The sequence below is a fragment of the Tachypleus tridentatus genome, chromosome 7 (assembly GCF_004210375.1).
Source record: "Tachypleus tridentatus isolate NWPU-2018 chromosome 7, ASM421037v1, whole genome shotgun sequence".
NCBI lineage: Eukaryota > Metazoa > Arthropoda > Merostomata > Xiphosura > Limulidae > Tachypleus > Tachypleus tridentatus.
In genome coordinates, this window is record NC_134831.1 from 11136347 (window position 1) to 11161612 (window position 25266).

The 25266-nt window shown below is 30.2% G+C and overlaps 1 protein-coding gene across 3 annotated transcripts; it reads left to right on the forward strand.

Annotated features, from left to right (window-relative positions):
• Positions 1-554: 554 nt before the first annotated feature.
• Positions 555-24459, forward strand: LOC143255106 (luc7-like protein 3). 3 transcript variants are annotated; one of them, XM_076510268.1, is made up of 10 exons: positions 555-709; positions 1644-1750; positions 7484-7622; positions 8447-8527; positions 9048-9170; positions 9493-9657; positions 12732-13024; positions 15456-15640; positions 17377-17478; positions 24131-24459. In XM_076510268.1, exons 1-9 carry the CDS (start codon positions 605-607, stop codon positions 17433-17435), a joined length of 1257 nt encoding a protein of 418 aa, XP_076366383.1. In that variant the 5' UTR covers positions 555-604; the 3' UTR covers positions 17436-17478; positions 24131-24459. The 3 variants fall into 3 exon arrangements, with proteins under 3 accessions (XP_076366383.1, XP_076366384.1, XP_076366385.1); XM_076510269.1 differs by lacking the exon at positions 24131-24459 and adding an exon at positions 23268-23387; XM_076510270.1 differs by lacking the exon at positions 8447-8527.
• The last annotated feature ends 807 nt before the right edge of the window (positions 24460-25266 follow it).

Below are 25266 nucleotides of genomic sequence, written 5' to 3' on the forward strand. Positions count from 1 at the left end.
TGTGACAAGATTTTAAAAACAAAATTTGGCAACATGGAACTAATTGAGTTTTGGATATCAGTAAAAGATGAATATCTTCTGTTAAGTGTTCAAGCTCAGCGAATCCTAACTCCATTTACGACGTTATACCTCTGCGAAGCTGGGTTTTCGGCGGTTGCTGTTGATAAAAAGCAAAAATAACGCGAAAATCTATATGGAACAGGAAACATGAGTGGCCGTGTCTAATCTGATTCCAAGGTTCGAGAAGCTGAGCAGTGCCCAACAGTTGCACACATCCCATTACTAATTGTGGTTATTTAAAAATGAAATAAAAGTATTGTTTTTGCTTTCAATTTACGTGTATTATTTTTTCAAACGGCTACTAAGTTGTTAGGACATAAATACATATTAAGTTGTTTGAACCTAACTACTTAATAATCGGAACTGTTAGGTTTTTCTTTTTGCCTTGGGTCGCCGTGAAAAATTGCTGAGACGCTAAGAGCGCCGTGAACCGAGAAAGTTTGTGATACGCTGGTCTATGCGATCAATTTAGATATTATTCGAAGTTCTAGACATCCTAACGAACCTCTAGTGGAAATAGAAGGAATTGCACCTGAGATACAAAATGGCGTTAGCTTCAGCTAAAGCTTTGTTGGATGAGTTAATGGGAAGAGATCGTAATTTAGCTCCTACTGATCAAAAGAAAGAAGCAAGTTGGAGTAGCTCACAGGTATTAAATAACTTATTATGTGTGTAACATAATTAATAAAAACTCCACGTTATAACAGCAAGAGCAATTTGTTTTTTAACTGGTTATGTTGGTAATATTAACTAATAGTGCTAATGGCTAATGACGTACTGGTAATAAAATGTAAAGGTATTATTAATATATGTAATTAGTAATCCTACGCTACGCCTAGAATGTAATAATGCTAACGGTAGGACTGTCGGGCTAGGAAGAGTAGGAGTAAATATCAGTGTTAAACCATGTTAGGCTTAACTTTTGTACATATTACTTTATTAATATTGTATAATTGACATGTATGTATACACCTTGTAAATTACGAAATTTATACGGTAATTTAGTGACTTATCTGTTATTTAATCTATGTTAACAATTCACTTTTGAGGTTACACTGTTATTGGACTGAGTGAGCAACGTGTTATATTACACTTCCACATTTCATCTTGAAAGTGTTAAATGTTTTTGGAAAATGCAGCTTGAAGTGCTACGTGGTGTTTTGTTCATTGTAATATAAATCATGATAGCATTATTTTGATGCTTGTGTATATATAAACATCATTGTAAAATAGTTTTAATAAAGAACAGAAAGATGGCCTTTTTTTTTTGCCCTTAAGAGACAATTTTAAAATGTCACCTGTTTCCATAAAGTTCTACTATCTGTGTAAGGCTGTGGGTACCTATTCCATATTTTTTTCTTTCTACATACACTACACAAATCATTGAATAAAGAATTTATGTGCCTGTTTTATAAAGGAAAAAATGTAACATTTACTGTATAGCCTCATGAATTAAAAATTTGAATATATACCATTGAGGTATTTACACACAATAAAGTTTTATTTGTACTTACTAAGTTTTTGCCATGTGTGATAATTTTTAATATATGTTTATTTCTTTTTTTCATATATTCTTATTTTAGGTTTGCAAACATTTTCTAGTGAAATTCTGCCCAAATGACCTGTTTGTTAATACAAAAGCAGACTTAGGAATATGCAGTAAAATTCATGATGAAAAGTTGAAAAGAGAGTAAGTATTTATTTTGAATGGAGAAAATAAACCTGTATTTATATATATATGTTCTGTTCTTAACTATCTCAGACTTTAAAATGAGCATATTACATACTTGTAAGATTTACTGTTTTCTATAAAGTGGCTTAGGTTTCAGCATTACTTGTATTAAAGCATAAGATAGGTATCTTTGAAGTTACCATACAAGTTCATGCTGAGTGCATGCAAGTTATATCTTAGATTAACTGGAACCATCTATTTATTATTTATTAATAAACCAGTTGTCTGCTGTTTTACCTAGCCTGTAACAAATACAGTTTTGTGTGAAATCTTTCTGTAACTTTTGCCTTTTGTTTTTGAAGTTTCTTTACTAAGGTATAATTGTAATACTTTTATGAACTTTGTAATTATATGTGATTTACTTGTGTGTTTCTTTTACATTATTGGAAGAGGTCAAGATTTTACTATATTTTTGATGTAACCTAGTAGATGAGATTGCATAAGGTTAGCCCTATTAGATTGTTGCATGAGTTTTGTATGTTAGAAGTTTGATGATGTCGTGTTTTATTGAACAATGGTACAGTCATTGGGGTTTTTCTGATAAATGTTACTAGAATCACATACATTTACATTTAATGTGCGTATTCGTGGGTGCCATACTTTGAAGGCTGTCCTGAAAAAAAAAAAAAATGTGATTCCCAGGATTGTGTTAGTTTAGGTAATTGAAGCAATAAGGAAATTATGCTATGTAGCAAGTGGAGAAAGAAAGGAAGTGGATTAAAGAAACAGGAAAGTGTAGAAAAATGGAGAATGAATGGAGAGCATGATAAAAAACACTTTGGAAATTGATAACAAAATAAGTTGTAGCAAAAATGAAATAAACAGTTGGAAAAAGATTACAGTTAATTAAACTGAAAATACTTTAGTATGTTATTGAAGTAGACTTAAATACAAACAAGTTTAGTTCAGTATCAAACGCTGTAAACACGGGAAGTGTTGAGACATAAATTAATTCCATTAAAGGTGACCATATTTAGTGATTGTACCAGTTTGGTTAAGGTCATCAGTTGAATTAAAGTTTAAAACTTTAAATTAAACTGAAAATTGTGCTGTTTTTAGCTATGTTTTTGATTTTTTATATAATAATTTTTCTCTGGTTTTTCAAAAAATTCTTTTTTTGACTTTATTATAACCAGAAGTCCAGTAAATATTCTTCAAATGAAGTGTTAGTTCTACCAAGTTTATAATTAGTTCCTAACGATTTTCTTATTATGGTAACAGTTTGGCTTTAAACACAAAAATTGTGTACTTTGTTTAAAGGGTTTGAAAAAGTATAAAATAATTGACTCAAGCTCAATGTATCAGGACAGTTGTTTTACTTTCACAACAAGAAATTAACTTTTTTGTTACCATGAAAAGTAATGAAAATTTTTAGGTGTTGAAATTTCTTAAAGTCTATTTTGTTGCTAAGTTTTCTTTTTTGTTTCAATTATGAGAACAATCATAACAAACAAACAACTTTGTCTGCCATCAGTTTTATAAGCATATTCAGCAGTGTAGCAGCTAGAAACAATTCATATAGATAAATAATTATGGATATGTAAAATAGGTTCATATTTATTTGTTGTTAGGAGGTTATGATGATGAACCAGCTGTGTGTTCAAATATTATAATGTATTAAATAGCAAAAACGACGTTCCTCATTAATTGAAAGTATTTTCGATAACAAATAAGACTATTCTCATTATTAATATAGTTTTTAGAGTTAACAGTATTATTTAAGTGATAAAAAGTTCATTAGATCCTGTAAAATTAATTAGATTTCATCCATAGCTTATATTATGATTAGGCATGTTCCTAATCTATCCTATAAAACCATTATTTGAAGCAAAATTTTTGTATAGATATGAAAAAAGAAGTTTACAACTCTGGGACTTTTTTAAAAACTGGTGATTGTGATATTAAAATCAAGTTAGAAAATTTCCTGCTCATTTTCTTGGGTGACATTAACATTGTTTTGTCCTTGTGTTAGAAAGAAGCATCCAGAAACTGCTGTTTCAGTTTGTACATGTTCCAACATAACTTTTATAACAAAGTACTTGTCTGTAAATTACATTAGGTTTTTATATTTTGCCAGTGTGGAAGTGAATTTTAGTCAGATAACAGTCTGTTTGGCAACTTAATAAAAATTAGCTATATGAACTACAAATTTACAAACAATGTATATAAAGAAAACTTTACAATTACAGTGGTTTTAGATGAAACTTTCAAGTTTGTAGTATGAAAATATGGAATCTTTGCTTATATTCAGAGAACATTCTGAAAATTACATAATACAAGACAATTATTGTTGTATATATTATTAATCAGACATCTTTTTATACTCTTACATGTATGACATTATTTTTAGTCATGTTTCACACTGGGCATGTGTTAATTTTGTGTGCTGGTTAACATTTTACATATTACAGACCCTGTTTTCATAAAGACTAATACTTGAAACTGTTTCAATATTTAGAACACTGTACAAGTGTTCAGAAATTGTAGATCATGTTTCATTTTCAAGGTATAACAAGGGGACATTTGACCCATCTTGGTCAGTTAAAGTAAAAAAATGAAACAGTTTGAAACTTTCTGTAAACTGACCTGTTAAACTTTTATCTCCTGAGAATTTTCTAAAGCTCTAGTAATAGTTAACTTGGGATGGAATTAATATAAGTTTAAGTTTTGAGCCTTGTGTGTGTGTATTCTGATAGTTGGTTACTAGTATGAAAAAGATACTGTCTTTCTGTAAATGTTGGTTTCCTGATGAGGACATTGTAGACAAGTATATACATTGAAGCAGGTTAACATGTTTGAATTTAACTTTATATTTCAAGTCTCGGTTATAATAAAGATATAAGGTTCTGGAAGTTGACTGATTTTTTTTACAAATACACATGTTACACATAGTGTGAACATGCTGTTAGATGAGAAATAATACTGTATGTTAAAGTGATGAGAGTTTGGAAGACTTATTTTGTGTCATTGGTTGTTAGTTAGAAATGATATGTCTTTGAAAATAAACATATAAGGAAACAGTATTATTTGTTTCACTGAATATTCATATGCTGTAGTATTCTACTGTGATGATTTGATTGAAATGTTGGGACTGAAGTATACGGTTCTTGGTCTTGTAAATAGGATTTATTATTTAATGTGTTTATCTAAATTGTTTGTTTTTTCTGTTTTTTAAATATGTTCTTTTACACACATACACACCAGCAATGCCAGTGTTGGATGTAACACATTTTCTAATTGTAAAGATGAACCACATAAACGATGTGTTAATAAGTCACTGATGCAGGAAAATATGTTTGGTATTATGATTATAAGCAGAATATAAGTTACATGAAACGGTTAACCTAGGCAACTGCAATCCTTTGCTGTTTATATTTAGGAAATTTTAATGAAAGTATTTGAACATACATATGATGTACAGCAAGAAAAATCATATCTATACAGGTTTTCTGTCATTTGTAGATCATGAAGTATAGTAGTTTGACAAATGATGAATTAAAATGCTGGGTGGTTTTGTTTTTATTATTTTCTTGGGTCTGAATTGAACCCAAGAGCTGAAGGTTTAAATTACTTAAAGTTGATAATAGGGCACTTTTTAATAATTTTTGCTTCTGTTTTTTCTTCTTTCACAAACAAGACTTGTCCTCAATGGTTATTACCTAATGTTTATGGGATGGCCAATAGATGGGCACCAGTTTTGTGATATTTTCATCTTTTCCTATGATACAATTTGAAACCTAAACTTCTTTAACATGAGGTGGTTGCTCTCCAACTGATTTGAAGGCCTAATCTACTAATTTGTAACTTTCCAACAACTTAAACTAACAAAATGGACTGATATTGAGATAGAAAGTGAATACTTGGGGTTACTTGTGGAATGAAACATCTGACCTTAAATTATTAATTTTTGAAGATGCGAGTAAAATGAAGTATATAAATTAACATTAATTAATTAAATTAATTCTATAGGAATGTGTTTTTACAAAACTTGTAGTAGTGTTTGATTAATTGACAAAGTTTATAACATACGGGCAAACTTGTTGATCAAGTGAAGACTTCTGAGTGATAATCACTTTAAAATGAAAGAAATACAGGATGATCATAAGGACAGTTCAACATGTCACATCTCACAAACAATATGGCAAAGGGAGATGAAATGCACAGTGATATGAAGAGCATTATATAGACACAAATACCATAGTTGTCATGTTGGCAACAAAGGCATCAGTGTGACCTGATGTTTCATCACTCACAGCAACTGTTCAAAATATGCAAATTTTATCTGGTATGCTGGACACATCTGTACTGTTGCATCTGTGTGACATCAGGTATTATAGCAATGACACACCTCATCTGTTATGCTGAACACTTCTAGATTGTTGCATCTGTATGACAACAGATATTATTGTAATTATACATCTCATCTGTTATGCTGAATGCTTCTAGACTGGCCAACTTCAGATAACTGATGGTGGTTCTTGTACTTACCTGTTAGTCTTCCTGGTTGGTTATGATAATTACCATTATGCTACAGAAAGTCCTTTACAACTTCTCTTACTGTAGTTTCTCTCTTAATGGTGTAGACTAGATGTCAACATTGGTTTTATGCTATTTATTTTTTATTTTTATTTTTTTAAGCTCTTTTGTTTTACCTCATTTCCTTTTATGAATTTTACTACATTGACTTTTACCTTTTTACTGGATGTTTGGTGCAGTTAGCCTAGCTGCTTTGTGCTATAAAACACTAAATCAACCAACCAACCAACTTCTAGACTGTTGCATCTGTGTGACAACAGATATTACAGCAATGACACATATCATGTTATGTTAGACACATCCCTGAGACATCCTACAGTATGAATGGCTACCTCATTCACTAGAAAATTGATATGAAGTTATTTTTTCCTGTAAGATGCATCTCACCTGTTTGCCAACATGTGGAGTGGCACTGTACTGTCACTTTTTTCTGCTTCGACATGGGAGTGATATTGGTTAAGAGTACTGCATGGTAATATGCAAGTTTGAAGTACATGTGATGATGATTTATCGAAACACAAAAGTAAACTCCAATAAAGAAGTTAGCTATGAAATACGACTTACTGAAATGTGAAATTTGCTAATTACCTTGTATTTAATATGTATTCATATAAGAAACATAAGGATAAAAGTAGTTTTTAAAAAAGAGCAGTTAGTAAACCATTGAAAGTTGTTTTTGAAGAGGGTGATCAGTTTGGTGAACTAATGAGTAGATGGTGGCCAGAGATATTTTGAAATATAACTTTTTAAAAACTCATAACCTGGCGTCAGTGATAATATCAGATGTAGTTTGTAGAATTGTATGTTGGTTGTAGATTAGAAATAATTGCAGTCCACATTACTACAAAATATTTCTGAAACTTCTAATGTTTGGTATTTTTTTTAAAGATTAATAAAGTGCAGTGTTAATTCAACCTGGTTTAAAACCCATTCCTTTCTTATGTCATGTGGACTGATGTTTGTAATAATTAAAGTGTAGTCTCCTTCTCGGAAACACACCTCATTTTATTCTTGTCATATACTCAGAGAACTAAGAAGTCTTAAAAAAAGTTAAAATTGCTCATAAAAATTGACCACTACATAGGCATTGTTTTCATTGTATTGCTATAATAATGGATAGTTCCACAAAAATAAAATTCATATCCATTTTATTAGGTATGAGGATAGTGCCTCTTTTCAACAAATGGGGTATGAAGATGAATTTATAAGGTTCTGCCAAGGGATGCTTTCAGATGTAGAGAGAAGAATCCAGAGAGCAAGAAGAAGGCTTGCACTTGGACATCAAGAAGGAGGGGTTAGTTGTACGTTATTTATTCCACACTTGTGTAGTTTTCTGGAAATAAATACATATCCTAATGATTAATTCTAGATTAAATATAATTTATTTAGTGTCAATAACTTCAGCTAGACAAGAAAAACTTTATGGTTATATTGTAAATAATCTATACTTTCTCTGTTATAATTTAATGCCAGTTTTTGTAAATCAATGAGTATATATATATATATATATATATATCTCTTTTAATTATGGTTATGCTATCTACTGATTTTAATGTTTGACAGTATAGGTGTCTGTTTAAATGTACACTTAAACTGTATATTTTCATTCTTATCCTGCTTTTGCATCATTTTCAGTGACTCCTCTTGTGATGTAACAAACCAATTAATAATATGTAATATGAACTTTGTGTCATGTTATTAATGAAGTGCATCTTTCTGGGCCTGGATAAAAACACAGTTGGATGACTTAGTCATCCTAACTTTATTGTGCCAGTAGTAAATTGATAAACAAGGACTACTAGCCTAGTCATTCTAACTGTATTGTGTTAATAGTAAATTGACAAACAAGGACTACTAACCTAGTCATTCTAACTGTATTGTGTTAATAGTAAATTGACAAACAAAGACTACTAACCTAGTCATTCTAACTTTATTATATTAATAGTAAATTGACAAACAAGGACTGATAAGTGAAGGGAAGAATATTAACCAGTGTTCTGTTGAAACATGCTGTATGTTCTTGAAATAAAAACAGTTCATTGTGTATAAATTGTTGTTTGTCAGTTTAATTCTACCCTAGTCATATAACTATATGTGAATGTAATTCACTTCTTGCAGATAGCTGCCGTGCCATTATCAAAAAACAGCGAAGAGAAAGTTCAGGTGTTAAGTGATCGTATCAATGAATTATTGATACAGGTAATGATATTGGTTATTTTAAAGCCTAACTATTGTCATTAAATACTGTGGTGGAAACATAAAGGCACCAAAATATTGTTTTTTATAATTGATCTTTATGCTTATAATGATATTAGATAACAGAAAACACCTGGTGTCCAAAATGTGTTTCTAAATTTTCCTGAGGAGTTTTCATAAAATGAGAAACATGATATATTTTGTTATTTTCTTATTTTGTTGTACTTTTCAGTATTCAATATCTATCAGTTTGTGTCAAAAGCTTGAGACTAGAGTTAATTTAATAAGAAAGTTATGTGTGCTTAGGGAAACTGAGAAGCCCTTATTATTAACAATTGATTTGAAGTATGTATCCATCACTTTCTGTGACATATAACCAATATTTCTCTTGCTACTTTTTAATGTTAGATTTTAGTCTTTACTGATTAAAACATATTCTAAGATAGTTGGTTAAAAGTGGATATTTTTAAGGATTTTTCTTGATGCAGTAAGTAAATAGACTTTTGCTTGAATGTGTCTCTAGGTGGAAGAACTTGGATGTGAAGGTAAAGTGGAGGAAGCACAAGGAATAATGAAATTGGTAGATCAGCTGAAGGAAGAGAGAGAAGCCATGAGGAAAGGTTCTGAACCAAGCCATTGGCTACAGGTTAGTTTGTGTTTCAGGTAATCAGTGGTAATTAAATGTTTTGTCTTGGAATCAGCATCTCTTTGTGGGTTTAAAAAAACATATTCACATTGTTGTTATAACATGATATGGTGCTTATTTATATGCAAAATCGGCTCGTTTGGGCTGAAAACACTTTACATAGAAGCGAACAAGCGTTTGACCTTCTGGTGGTGAATGTGTGCTCTCAACAAGTTGTCTTCACTGATGATATGGTGCTCTTCTTGTCAACTGTGTGGTAAACTTTAAAACTTTTACAAGTTTCTTTAAGCTATAACATTAACATATTATACATTGATTTCAGCTAACAGCAGAAATCGCTGCAGCCCAAGAAAAACAGATGGAAGTGTGTGAAGTCTGTGGGGCTTTCCTGATTGTTGGTGATGCTCAGCAGAGAGTGGACGATCACTTGATGGGTAAACAGCACGTGGGATATGCTAGACTGAAGTCTGCTGTAGAAGAAATCTTGGTAAGTCATTAGTTAGAAAGTTAAATTCAAGAGATGTTCTCAGTTATGTAAGATTATTAAAAGTAGAATGTAAATTTATTAATGCCATTTAATGTTGAGGTTAATGTTTAACATTCTTTGCTATTAATAGAAACAGAATCTTTGCAGAAATGTCTCTAAAAATTGATGTATTGTAATAGTTTCCAAACATTGATTTTATACATAAATGTCATATAAACTGCAAACATTTTTTTTCTCTCTTGTTCCTCTTAAGATATTTTATATTTCTGTTTCTAATGTTTCTCTGTCTTCCCTCATTTAAACTGTAACTTTTTAAAGTTTATTTTATTATGTTGGATAATGTGTGAACTTTCATTTGATAAGTAGCTGTTTTTAAAACTAGGTTCCATCCATGCTTTGTAATCAGTTTCCAAACATAAAATGTCTTCTTGATATAACAAACACCACTTTTAAGTCCATGTACAGGTTATGTTTATTTCAAAGGAACGTAGTTGATAAGATTTTTAAGTTTATTTTATAAACTGTACATTAATAATTAGATTTCCCATCTTGCAGCCAGACAATGTAGCAGTAACTTATTACAAAAGAAAGATTATGAACATAGATTTTGGAAATACAAAAGTTAATGTTTCTTGTTTACCGTTGTGTAACATTAATCAGAGGTAAGTAAGTGAGGTATGTGGTTGGTTAGTGTTACATACTAGTTCAGAGTAAGAAAACCAAAATTTTTTTTTGTTATTAAAGACAATTTAAATCAGAAGTTAGTGGTTTTTAATAATTGAAAGTGTTTAGTTGATATCCTGTTGTAAGGTGTCTGTACAGACACTGAGTTATTGTTTTATGAATATCCTATTGTAAGGTGTTTGTGCAGACACTGAGTTATTATATAATGGATGTCCTATTGTAAGACGTCTCTCCAAACATAGTTATTGTTTAATGGATGTCCTATTGTAAGGTGTCTGTGCAGACACTGAGTTATTGTTTAATGGATGTCCTATTGTAAGACGTCTCTACAAACATAGTTATTGTTTAATTGATGTCCTATTGTAAGGTGTCTGTGCAGACATTGTTTAATTGATGTCCTATTGTAAGGTGTCTATGCAGACACTGAGTTACTCAACAAATTGATTTTTCTTCAACTTTTTAAGTCATTCTCAAACAATACAACAATAGTAGGAAATTTAATTCAGAAATCTAGTAAAAATCCACTGTTATATAAGGGAACTTCAGTGACTGTGCTGTACTCAGCATAGTGCTGATCAAAGGGAGCAAAGTGCTAGAATAGTTACACAATAAATAATTTATTAAAAACAGAACCACTCTAAACAAATTACATATTTCGGGGTTCTAATGTGTTGCATGAGTGCCATTTTAAATTATTGTTATAAGTATTACATTTGTAGTTTGGGTGTTAGACTTTTTTTTTAGAGCTATTCTTTCATATTATGATATTTTCATAAATATTTGATGCAAGCTGTTTTTGTAGGTGTAGAATCCAATTCAGTTTATTTGCAACAAACAACTTTGGTCTAAGATGTGTACATAGAACTGTATAACTTTCGTTGTAGTATGTATTGTTATTTGTTTTAAAGAGGTTAGGGTAACATTGTGTTGTTTTAAGCTGTTAGGTAATAAAAAGTTACTGCATGTCAATTGACTTAGAATTATTTTGAAAACAAGATAAAGCAAACTTGTCTGATTTTAAGTGTTGCAAATTTCTCATGAAGTTGAATATTAGCTAACAGATTTTGAATACATTTCACTTTGTGTAAATCCAAAATTAGAAAACTTGTTTTTGTAGCCTGAAAGTAACATATACCCATCAAAAAATTGTTCATCTGTTTAATTAGCATGTACATTTTTAATGTTTTCATGAATCATCTTCCTGAGGTTTAAATGCTTTACATGTGTTTTTACATGAAATTCTGGGCATTTGATGTGTTTCAAGTAAAGTAACTTTTGTAATCATGTTCTAATTGGAATCTCTTGTTTCTCTGTCAGTGATTGATAGCTTGTGGTAATTTTAAAAATTGATAGTATATTTGGAAACTTCTCAAATGGTAACTTAATTATTTTATTTCTTTGTAAAAAAATTTCAGTTTGTGGCTCTGGGAGTGTTTTCTTTATAAAATTCTGAAATCAACTGTTCTGAAATCAATTTACTGTAGCATTAAGAAGTTTTTCTGTTTATTGTTTAAGAAAAGAAACATACGAACAACCTATCCATATAAAAATACACATTTCTCTGATCAACTAGAAAACTTGGTTTAAACTTTCTAGAATATTGGACTATAATTGAAATTACACCATTACATTTATAGTTTATTAAATGTTTCTAAGTTTATATCAGTTACTATGGTTTGAAAAAACAACTTGAAATTATATTTACAATGTCAATTGCAGTTTTTTAGTATTTTAATTATTTATAATAATTTTGATCTATAATTACATTTTTATTCTCTGATTTAATTTAAAGAACAGCTTCCAGGAGTAGATATTTTCTTTTAAAAAAACATTATTCTGAATCAGGCAAACATTACTCGAGTTTTGTGAAAACTGAGCTCTAGTCTTGTTTTTTCAAACACTTCTCAGTCTCTGACCATGACTGTAATCTCTTCATATAAGTGTGCTTATCTTTTGGTCCATTTTTTACGTTATGTCTACTTAGAAGATGTTTGGGCATAGTATTGTTTTAGAGCTTGAATCTGTTGGTTTTCAACTTTCCGTAGTTCCTGTTCTGTTACATGGCTGATATATCATTTCTATTGTTATTTCTGTAGCTCTGAAATTTCTGCAACTTCATAATACCCCTTGGATTGCTAGAACAGCAACTAGAAGTTACTTTGGTTATCTTTTACAGTAGACATGTTGTTATGGTAACTGTGTATTCTAGATTTTAAATATTCTGTTAGACTTGGTAGTTCTCCTGTCAACAACAGCTATTCTTGCTGCACAAACTTTTATTACTTTACCAGATTTTTTTTTTTAGATATAATGCAAATTATACATACCATTACATGAATGTTTGACTATTAAGTGAATCATTTTTATGATTTTTAATGGTATGATTTCAGCACCAAAGAGAAAAAGAAAGAGAGGAACGAGAAAATCAGCGAGAAAAAGAAAGACAGGAACGTCGCAGGAAACAGGAGGAGGAGGAGAAACGGAGAGAAAAGGAAAGAAGGAAAAAATTAGAAGAAGAAGAAAAAAAACGTAAGGAAAAAGAACACGAACGATACAAGCGTCATTCTCGGAGTCGAGAGTGGGAAGGGAGAAGAAGTCGTGATAGAAGAAGTAGAAGTCGAGAACACAGACGTTCGCATAGCAGTAAGGAGAAAACAAAGCAGAACAGAGAAGATAAAGAAAGGTTTGTCATGTTTGTTGTCATTATCTTGAAATAAAAAGAAATGTGGGACATTTGTAATTTAAGATAGTGGTTTTAAGAATACCATTTAAATATTTTTACTAATGTTTTGATTGGAAATGTATAAAGTAAGAGTGTTGACTGCTCCTAGTGCAAAGTGGTTTTCATCTTTAAATAAAATACTTTTCTTCATCTGAACATCTTCCAGTTTTATTTTTGTAACCTCTAAAAACCTCCTAAATATATAATGAACACTTTTTCAGTTAAACTTTAATTTATGTTTTCTAGAATATTTAGTGTCTTTCTTGTTAATGGAGCAAAGTACTGCTACATTCTGTCATCACTTGTGTAGTTTATAGAAAGTTTGAGGCTTCAATGAACAAGTAGTATATATAGTTGACAGAGTATGGTTACATTATAGTGTTGCTGTGTTGTTTTTAGAAAGTTCGAGGCTTCAGTGAACAAAGTATAAATATGTAGGTGACAACGTGAAATATGTAGCAACTTAAGTGAAGTCATAAAGGTTAGAAAACATGAAGTTAGCAGGCATGTGAGTGTTTAGCCATAATGGGCAGTATTTTAAAATGAGCTTCACAGTTTGAAATAAGGAGAATAATTTGTCTTGTTAAAGAGTGTTATAAAGTAACTGAACCCATTTGTGTGGACTTTGATGAAAAGGAGACAATCATTTAAAGCTCGGGATACAACTGTGGTAACCCATGGGGTAATGTAAGTGAATTTTATCACTGACACTACTATGATGTGAGTAGAGAAGAAATAATTTATTGTGTCATTTGGGTTCTCAGGTAACTGAACCTGTCTTTGTGGACTCTCTAAGAGAAAAGAGAAATATTTAATGCTTCAGATATAATTGTGATATCCTGTAGTGTAACAAATGTTTGACTTGTTTTGAATATGTTATTTTAAAACAAGTGGATTTTGTGCTGTCTGTCAATTGTTCATATTTATTGTCAAGAAGTCACAGGTACATACTGTAAAAGAATCCTGGCATTATATGCGTAAAATCCTGACAACTGGCTTTCTAATTGGCATAAGAACCTTAAAATAATTACATTAGCTTTTTTGGTAAGGACTCTGCAAGATCGACATTCAAATTGAAAATAAAATAGACAGTACTGTGTACTGAAAACAGTATAATGTAATATGTTGTTTGGTTTATTGAAACTTTGTATTGGTTATGCGTGATGTATTATAATATGTGACTGGTGTGTGTGTGTGTGTGGCAAGTGGGTCTAGAGAACAAATGCCACAATTTTCATAAAAAGGGAGATTGGAGTTTTATTTGAATAAATTCCTTTAATAAAATTAAAACTTGTATAATATATTAATTTGGATTATTAACTACATTTTGATTCCAAGCATATTTGTGTTGGTTAATAAAATTTTGAATATAGTTTTGTAAAAGGTTATGACATGCTGACTTTGACCTATCTGTGTTGAGAGCATTTAAATGGTTTAAATTCAGTTTGTATATTTTTTAAGGTTAAATTGTTGGTGATATTGGCTTTGATTGTTTCATGAATCTGTACATACATGTCAGAAAGATTTTAATATTTCAACTGTCATATAGGTAACTAAGAGAGAGCACAAGTATAAACATGGTTATGAGTTCTCTGTAAAAAATAATGAAACAAATATTGGGAAAAACTAAGTTTTCAATGCAATGCTGAGTGCACTCTGCAAAAACTTGCTTTATCATTTTTTGTCTGTTCAATTGTCATATTTCAGTATGACAGGAAAAGAAATGTTTCTTGTGAAACAAAAGCAGTTTGAGAGTTCTTGAATCCTGATATAGTCAAGTACAAAATTAGCTTAAGTTACAAAATTTGTGTTCATGATCATATGCAGTTTTATTTGCTGACATTGGTGATTGAAAAATAAACTGGAAATAAGTGCTGAAAAAAAAGACAATTTATGGTTTTATAAAATAAAACATTATGGAAGCTTTAGAAGAATCTAAGAAGGTAAAAAAATAAGTGATTGAAATATTGAAATTTTAAGCAAAAAAATCTTTTAGTATTTCCAAAGCTAAAAATTATAAATGCTATATAAAAATGAGAATTTATTTTCTCTTAATCTGTAGAAAGTTTGTATGGATTTTCAAACAGTTTCTTAAAATGTTGTTTAAAAGCATAAGAGAAAGCAAATAATGGGTGTACATCAGATTGAGGTACCTTGGCAACTTAGAATTAAATTTTCTTACATATTTTTCTAAATTCAGTTTTCGTTTGTGTACCAGTATGGAAATATTTTTACTGTCTAACAGAATGTTTTGAATTATTCTTGTGATAATGGAACTTAGTTTGTGTTTTATTTCAATATTTTACTTTTAAAGCATGATTTTGTATTAACCACACACAGAATAACATCAACTCGTATCTTACTTTGTGTTATACTTTAATGTTTCATAAAGCAAATCACGACAACGTTCTAGAAGCAGATCTCGGGAACATAAGCACTCCCATCATTCTAATGCTCAGTCTAAGGACAAGAAAATAGAGTCTAAACATAGGGGAAGATCGGACAGAGACTCAAAGTACCAGAGACATAGCAGAGAGAGTCCTGAATGTTATAGAAGTGATTCATGTAATGATACTGGTAAGTCTGAGTTAGTGTATTTAACTCTGGCTACTGGAACTCATCAAATTAATTACCGTGTGACTACTTTGAACTTAAAATCATTATAGTCTTGATTCTACTAACTTTTGATGTAGTATGTATATTTTTACAAACTTCTCCATGAGTGTATTAAGTCTTTTTTTTTTTTCTAAGTGTGAAGGGATTTTCATGGTAACAGGAAAAAACTATCTCAAAAATCTGATTTCATTTGCATAATCTCTTAAACCTCCTAAATACATTTCAAACGTTTTTTTTTTTAATTAAAACGTTATATTTTATCTGTTATTTTCTCTAACCTAACCTTATAGAAGGCTGGTCTATTTGACTGACCTTGTAACAGCTATAGAGAAAATCAAAATATTTCTTTCTTTCTGGAATGACAACAATTTGAAACATGAAACTTCATTTATTTATCCTAAGTAGCTTTAAACTTGTAACAATATACATATATTTATGTATAAAGTTTATTGTTTTATGGCCTTTTAAACCATGTTTAACTACTGCTTGCACCATTATAAGTTGTAAGTGTTGTGGGGGAAACATTCAGCTCATGTTACAATATGAAATTAGGCTACACATGAGCTAATCTGAGCTGCTTGCATGTGTGACTAGTGAAACATTATATTATTATTATGTACTTTAATTAAACTAAAGACATTCCTCTTTTTACATTTTAGATGTATATTCTGTATTTATTATAATAAACATATGAAAAACAGTAGTTAATGGTTTTTTTCTGTGAATAACACTTGACACTACTTTTTTATACTTACGGTGGTAATAATGCACTAAATAATTTTTATTTAATTAAATAATGTGCCAAAGAATGTTGAATAATAACACATAAACAGACTTTGTCTCATAACTATAACAATTTTTCTGGTTTTCAATCTACATGATAAAAGCTAGTCAGTATATTTTCGATAGGAACAAAGCTTATACTAAAGGAGGAACTAACAATTGTCTCTGTAGAAAACAACATAATACATCATTTGATAGCTAAAAACCTCAGCTTTATGTTGGTTATAAATCATATTAAGAGAAAACTATTAATAAATCCTGAACAAGAGGATGTGACAGGTGGTTTTCTGTTGTTGGCTCTGTAACAAAACAGGCTATAAAAATTATCATTTGTCTGAGCAGTTATAAGTTTTATACTTAATGGATTGGTGGTAAATAAATTAGAGAAGAGAGATGCTCAGAGAAAAAATGTTACATTATGGGAAATTCATGATTTTTTAAAAATATTTCCTTATAAAATTAAGAACTTAATACTTATATTGATTATTAGTTATGATTGTATGCTATATTAATTGGTATAACATAGACAAAAATAGTTTATTTGAATTTTGAATATGAGTCACAAAACATCTTGTGATGTTCTTTATAAATGATATTCATACTGAGTGGGTTAAGGTCAACAAGGAATCTTGAGGTAGGAATAAATAAAACTAAAATGGTTCCAAGTACAAAAAAGAATAAAATATGATTTGGTTTAGCCATTACAGTATTTAAAATATAATACCTAATTTTTTTTGTAATCTTCTGGATACTAAGTAGCATGTTCATATCCAGTTTGTTATAATTTCCAGGTTATGCCAAATATTGTGGGTTAAACTATCAAAACTTTATAAAAGGAGTGTATGTATATAAGTTTCAACTAATGAACAACTGTTAAGAAACTTATGTTGTTATTGTTGTTTTGTTTGTTTTAGTTGAAAATGGAGATGTGCGAGTTTCTGACAATGATGTAAGTTTGACAGCAGAAAGATAAGATTCCTCATTAGTGACGTGTAGTGACTTTTATTTTTAAAAAGGTACGTAAATTCAATTTTTCTTTGACATCTGTATTTGAAAGAAGAATTATTCTAGTATGTAGTTCTCTTGCAGGTCTCCAGGACTCAGAAGGTAGGTCACTTGAGTTATGTACTCTGTAAGTTGGTTTAAACAGTTGTATGATTATAAAGTATGGTGTCTTATCTTTTATTTGTTTCATTTTTATCACTGCTTAACTTGCTGTTTATTTCTGTTCATTCTACATAACACTAATTTCTGTGAAAATTGTAGTTTATTATAAATAAATGAAGGGAGAATCTTTGAGTTGTAATATTTTATAAGAGTATCAGTATGTGTTGTTTTACTTTATTATTAAGTTAATGTTGGTCAAATATGTACTTGTTGCAGTCAGTGTTTTCATTGTCTCTTTCAGTCATTTATTTATTATACAAGTATTTCTGCTATTTCTAACTTGAATGTAGAAAAGAAAGTAGAGGATTAAACTTTGTTTGGACTACAATTTAATAAATTGAACAAGACAACTTGATAAGGGACATCATTTGGGAAATTCCTGAAATAGTTTATTTGTCAAAAGATATGAGTGTAAAAATACACATGTACAGATGTTAGCCATACATCCAAATGAAACGTGGTCTCCTTTTAAATTATGGATTTAACAATGAAAATCTTGTATTTATTCAATAAAATTCAGGTTCGTCCATTTACTTTCATCGTGAAATAGTTTCTCTTTTTTAGCAGTGCTACAAAATTAGTAGCTCTGCAAACTATAAATATTTCTGTTGTATGACATCAACTGAACAACTGTGTGACCAGGTTAAGTTTGAACATTAATAACAACATCCTAACACAAAAGTGTTTGTTTTATATCTTCAGTAAGTTGGAGTTGAATATAAAAATAACTGGTGCATAACATTTATAATCAAATTAAAGTGTCGTATTAGGTGTTTGTGAAGTGCTCTGGGCTTTTGTTATTCCATAGACAATACTACTATATATTAAATGTGCATATATCTAAACAGATATTAGTAAAATGATATTCTCAGTGACATATGTACACAAGATAAATATTTCTTCGTATACCTTCATACAATTTGGCAACTTTTCAGTAAACATGGAAAGTGTTGCACATAAAAAATTAAACTTTTAATAAAGTTTTTAACGTGAAACTCTGAAGTGTTTACTGAGTATACATGTGGTAAAGATCTGTCTGTGAAACTACAAATTCTTTACTGAGTATACATGTAGTAAAGATTTGTCTGTGAAACTATAAATTCTTTACTGAGTATACATGTAGTAAAGATTTGTCTGTGAAACTATAAATTCTTTACTGAGTATACATGTAGTAAAGATTTGTCTGTGAAACTATAAATTCTTTACTGAGTATACATGTAGTAAAGATTTGTCTGTGAAACTATAAATTCTTTACTGAGTATACATGTAGTAAAGATTTGTCTGTGAAACTAAATTCTTTACTGAGTATACATGTAGTAAAGATTTGTCTGTGAAACTGTTTAGGGTACATACGTGTAGTAACGATTTGTCTGTGAAAGTGTTAAGGGTTTATACGTGTAGTAAAGATTTGTCTGTGAAACTGTTCAGGGTTTATACGTGAAGTAAAGATTTGTCTGTGAAACGGTTCAGGGTTTATACGTGAAGTAAAGATTTGTCTGTGAAACTGTTTAGGGTTTATATGTGAAGTAAAGATTTGTCTGTGAAACTGTTTAGGGTTTATAAGTGAAGTAAAGATTTGTCTGTGAAACTGTTTAGGGTTTATACGTGAAGCAAAGATTTGTCTGTGAAACTGTTTAGGGTTTATACGTGAAGCAAAGATTTGTCTGTGAAACTGTTTAGGGTTTATACGTGAAGTAAAGATTTGTCTGTGAAACTGTTTAGGGTTTATACGTGAAGTAAAGATTTGTCTGTGAAACTGTTTAGGGTTCATACGTGAAGTAAAGATTTGTCTGTGAAACTGTTTAGGGTTTATACGTGAAGTAAAGATTTGTCTGTGAAACTGTTTAGGGTTTATACGTGAAGTAAAGATTTGTCTGTGAAACTGTTTAGGGTTCATACGTGTAGTAAAGATTTGTCTGTGAAACTGTTTAGGGTTCATACGTGTAGTAAAGATTTGTCTGTGAAAGTGTTTAGGGTTCATACGTAAAGTAAAGATTTGTCTGTGAAACTGTTTAGGGTTTATACGTGAAGTAAAGATTTGTCTGTGAAACTGTTTAGGGTTTATACGTGAAGTAACGATTTGTCTGTGAAACTGTTTAGGGTTTATACGTGAAGTAAAGATTTGTCTGTGAAACTGTTTAGGGTTTATACGTGTAGTAAAGATTTGTCTGTGAAACTGTTTAGGGTTTATACGTGTAGTAAAGATTTGTCTGTGAAACTGTTTAGGGTTTATAATTGAAGTAAAGATTTGTCTGTGAAACTGTTTAGGGTTTATGAAACTGTTTAGGGTTTATACGTGAAGTAAAGATTTGTCTGTGAAACTGTTTAGGGTTTATACGTGAAGTAAAGATTTGTCTGTGAAACTGTTTAGGGTTTATACGTGAAGTAAAGATTTGTCTGTGAAACTGTTAAGGGTTTACTGAGTCCGTCTGAGCTAAATGGCAGTTTTTTGCTAAATATTTAAAATTGTTCTTTGATCTTCAAGTTTTTCTAACTATTTTTCTTATTAGCCTTTAAAATCTCCTAAATGAATTTGTTTTGACAAACTCTTTTCCTTATCTCTTATTTTCTCTACCCTAACACTAACTGTAGCACATTCATCAGTAGCAAAATTTGAAAATATCAAATAAAACTTTTTTTATTTTAATGACTGTAGGTTGTAACAGATAATTATAATTATTTATCTTAAGAATGTTAGGCTTTTATCTTTTTACAGTTGCTTTCTTTTCATAATTTTTGGTTTGTTGAACTCTGTCTTTCTACCGCAGTACATCACCCATCAGGTGTGTGAAGATTTTAGAGTAATTAAAGTTTTAGGTTACATCACATGACACTTAACTATGCACATTCTACTTGTAGTTATTAGGAAACATTTTTCATTCATATTTTCTTGTATAACTTTGTATGTTTTTAATTTTTATATTTTAGTTAATTTTGTTAAAAATATATAATAGTAAGTAAAAAAAATGGAAAAAAAAACAGAGTTTAGGACTTGATTTAGCTTTAGACAAATTTATATTTTTTTACATGACTTTTTTTATTTGAACTACTTGGTTTATAGTCCAAAATGTAATTTGCGTGGCTTTCTGAATGAATGTTAATAAACCAGGAATGTGTCACTTATTTGATTATATTATACAGAAACAACTGTTAATTTATTTAGTTTTCTAACAGGATTTATAATTAAGTTAAAAAACTTGGATTAGTGTCTTCAGTCCAAAACTGCAAAGACGTAATAACATACTATTTAGCAACTGAAACAAAAGAGACTATTGTGTAGTATATTTAATATACAATTTGCTCTTTTTCTTGTTTATAAATATCACCAATAACCATGTTGGAGAGAATTAAAAACTAGGCATGATAGGAGGGTTATGACATGTGGGAGTGACTTTTTGTCTCAGTAAGCAAGAAGATTTGAGGCTATAAATGTGCTTTATAGTTTAGAAGGATTTGTACTATAAATGTGTAATCTGTATCAGCTAAGAAGGTCATAATAGGAGAGAATCTAAAATATGCAATTTGAAGTGTTGTGTGACAAAAAGAAATGAAGGTTAAGAATTACTTTAGATATATTCTTTCGAAATTTTGAAATTATAGAACTAAAAGCAGAATTATAAACAACATACTAATGCCAGTCTGGTTGATTGTATATTGATTATAAAGTTGTTTTGACTATTCGGTAACATTTCATAATGTCTACTTTAAACCTAACCCTTACTCATAGGGTTAAGTACAAGTTGTTCAAATAACAACTTGAGTGAGTTAGAACTCCATATTCATTCTCTCTTTTGGGGGTTAATAACGTTTATATTCTGTTTGAAAAGGAAAAGTCTGTTTGTGTGGAATGATAACAGTTATTAATCTTGTAATAAATAATGCTTGTCAGTAACTTTTAAATGTATATTGAAAGTAATATTGTACTGAAAATGGACTGACACATTTGAAGATGCAGAAATTATGGTGAAATATTCCAGAACATGTGACAAAACTGATCCAAATTCTGTTGCATGCAACAACACTATTTCACATTTGATGGCATGCAGCAACACTTAACCTGTTTCACATTCCAGACCATGCAAGAACACTGTTTCAGATCACATAATTCCACTGTTTAACATGGTTATATCTTATTGCACTAAATTACTGTTCAATGTTCTTCAATGATACAAGCAATAAAATATACATTGAGTTATTCTATGTTCTATGACACAGGATATTACTGTTTTCTGATATAAAGAATCATTCAGTTCCACATTTTATTATTTTCCTAAGTTCCAGAAGAAATTATAATGTTATCTCAAAATTTAGACCATGCAACAAAATTTTAAAGCATGTAGCAACACTTTTAGAACACATAAAACTACTGTTATTAAATTCTGGAAGAGCATTATTGGATTACAAAAATATGCAAATATTATCAAAAATGAATGTTTGTGGTAAGCTCTGTTACAGTTTAACAGAATTGTTAAGATAAAACAGTGTATTATTCTGTTTATATTTGACAACATTTCAGTGTAATAATTCATAAATTATACACATTTTCATAAATAAACTTTGTATATCTGGAAGATGGTTATAGACTTTAACAGAATGTGTTCCTATACTAGATGACTGTAGATTTTGATAGACTGTGTGTGTATGTTAGATGACTGTAGCCTGTGTTTGTATGTTAGTTAATCTCATTTCACACACACACAAAAAAAGTTAAACACTAATCAATAGCTTCTTGTGAAGGTATTCAGAATACAGATTCCTTGACTATTATATTTATTATATTATGTTTAGTATAATTAAAGTAGTATCTTTCAGATTTTACATTTCATTGTAGACAATTTCCAATACTTTAAAAAGTAACACAAATATTTTGTATAATTAAAGTGGTAACTTTCAGATTTTACCACAGTTCATTGTAGACAATTTATAACACCTTCAAAGTAATACACATGTTTATAGTGTAATGAAAGTCCAACTAATACTGATATTCCTATTATTATCATCTGTAAAATATATATAGCTTTTAGCAGATGCATTGTTTTGAGAAATGTGAAATATGACAGCAGTGAATCATTTTAGAAATTTAAATTTTGTTTACATTTAGTAATTATTATATCCTTTATATGGCTACTTGAAGTTTTCTTTTTAAGGTGTGAAATATAAAACAAATTTCAATATTTTAGGATATATAAAATAGACACATTAAGGAATAACTGTCAATTATTTTTCACCACGTGATAAATTATCTGGTATAGGCTTAGCTTGTCTGTTGTAGGTTTATTTTACTTGCTTATACAGTTAGTCTAAGCTACAGTTAAGGAACGGTTGTGCAAACTATCAGGTGTGTAACAGTCGAATCATTAGACTTGCAGTACGTAGCATACAAAAGATATTAGTTCCTTTAAACTGTAAGATATGCAAAAGCGTCATGTGGTAGTTAACCCTTAAACAGCAGTCATCATCACTTGATGCTGCTCCCCACAACATTCCTGCTGTTTAAAGGTTAATCAAGAATAAAAGTATGCTTTATTCAAAACTAGGGAAACACACTATATAAGTTCTTTATAAAATAAATTATAAGTAACTGCTACAGGTAAACAGTGGTATCCACTGCCCAAGAATTTCTTTTTGTTAACTCAAGTTTTCCGGTACACTCGCCTCACATGTAGCAGGTGTGTTGAGGTCGTTGGTGGCGACCACGATGTGAAGAAACATGCATCCGACCTTGAATTGCTTTCCAGGAGTCCAAGTCTCATCAGGTGACAGTAACTTAAGTCTTTTAATTACTGACCATGGATGGCTGTTGTCAGAAGTTTGTAGGAAGGTTTATACAAAAATTAATACTTTGGCTGCTGAAATTATTAATTGTAAATGAATTTCTATATAATTGGCTGATGGCTAACATATTTTTTTATCAGTGCAAGTCTAGTTCGTTAAGTTTCAGTAGTATGCTGTTGAAGTATTAATTTCACTTGTTATTTTTGTGTAGTTAAATACAAAGCTTAAAATATAACTATAGTACTACAGTGCCTTGTTAAGATTGTAGAAAATGAATCTGTTTTCTTTTTTTCCTATCCTGGCAAATATCTGTTTTTAGCATCAGTTCTTATACTAGCAGGGTGTGATAGTTTTGTTTCTTTGAAGCCAGCCTGTCGTAGAGAGTGATAGAAATAAATTGGAGTGAAGCAGGAGTACCAGCCTGGCCATACTCAAGAGGTGGGGTTGATTGATATATTTCTTACGTCATGGGAATGTAGTGCACGTTGTAAAACAGTTTCTGAAGATTGCTTTTCAGCTGCTCGCTGTGGTCAAAATTTAAATTGTCCTCATATTAGACATTTTCAGAAACAGCTGGTCCTGTTGTTATCAAGGAAATAGTAGTAAGAACAGAATAACTGATTTTATTTCAGCAAGGTGACTAACTAGTTTCATCTCAATAACGGAAGTATTCTTTTATGGGAATTTGATATGTTCTAATATGATTTACTGTTTGTTACCTTGCAGTGAAGTTTCATGTGACTGAACCAGGGAGGGGAGATCTGCACATGCTGTGCCTGAGGATTTTGCTCCTTCAGTATTGTTTTAAATAGAATAAGGTATGGATAAGAATGTAATAAACCTGAATTTTACTTAATCTCTCCAAAAGATACAAGTGATTTTTGAATATGTATGTGTTTAATTTAGTTTGTTGATGTAAAAGAAAACATTTTAACCTTAAGTTCCATTACCTGAAATGATAAAACATTTTGTAACAATATAAATATAGTAAAGTGTTACCACTGCTCTACTGAACTGTCAAGCTGTTGTTATTAAAGGTTTTTTTTTTGAATGTTCATTTTCTGTATGCTGATTTTTTTTCTTTTGACAAACAAAATGTTAAGTAACTGCCAACTAAAGATTATGTTGTAATAGAGTACTTGAACAGTAAAAGTTTGACAATAGTATATTATACAAAATTTTCCCAAGAATTTATCATCTATTGGAAAAAAGATGAATAAAAACACACCATGCTTTGTGGTGGTGTTAATTACAACACACAGCTTATTTCATCATGGAAATTCATTCACCAGACATGTGGTTACAACAGCTGATTACACACTAGCCCACCTGCTATTTCGGGCAGATGAAGATGAAAAGTGATGAACAAAGAGGAATAGTTTTTCTAACAAGTTACTTAGGGGTGGACTCTTAGCTTTTCATTTATTAACTTCAGGGAATTCACTGTACATAAAAAAACCAACAATTTCTAAACAGTGTTCGGGGTTTGAAACTGTACCTGATACTAAGAAATAAGACCACTATTTGATATGCGTGTCTTACTTACATCTCTGTAAAAATGGTTTATTGTATTTCATATGTGGGTAGAAAGTAACACTGCTATTTAGACCAGGAGTGTTTTTATAATTATTTTAGGAATGTTCATGTCAAAAGTAACAAACCTTATATATATCTAGCTTTTCATTGAATGCTTTCTATCTTACCCCCCTCAACAGTGGTGTTTTACTTACTTCACAACTTATGCTGTCTTATAAAAGAATTAAGTTTTAAGCCTTGAAGATCATACAAATATTTTTGAAAACAGTGTTGTCGTGGGACAGTTTGTAACACTGAAGAATTTCCTAATGATTATCATTCAAAAG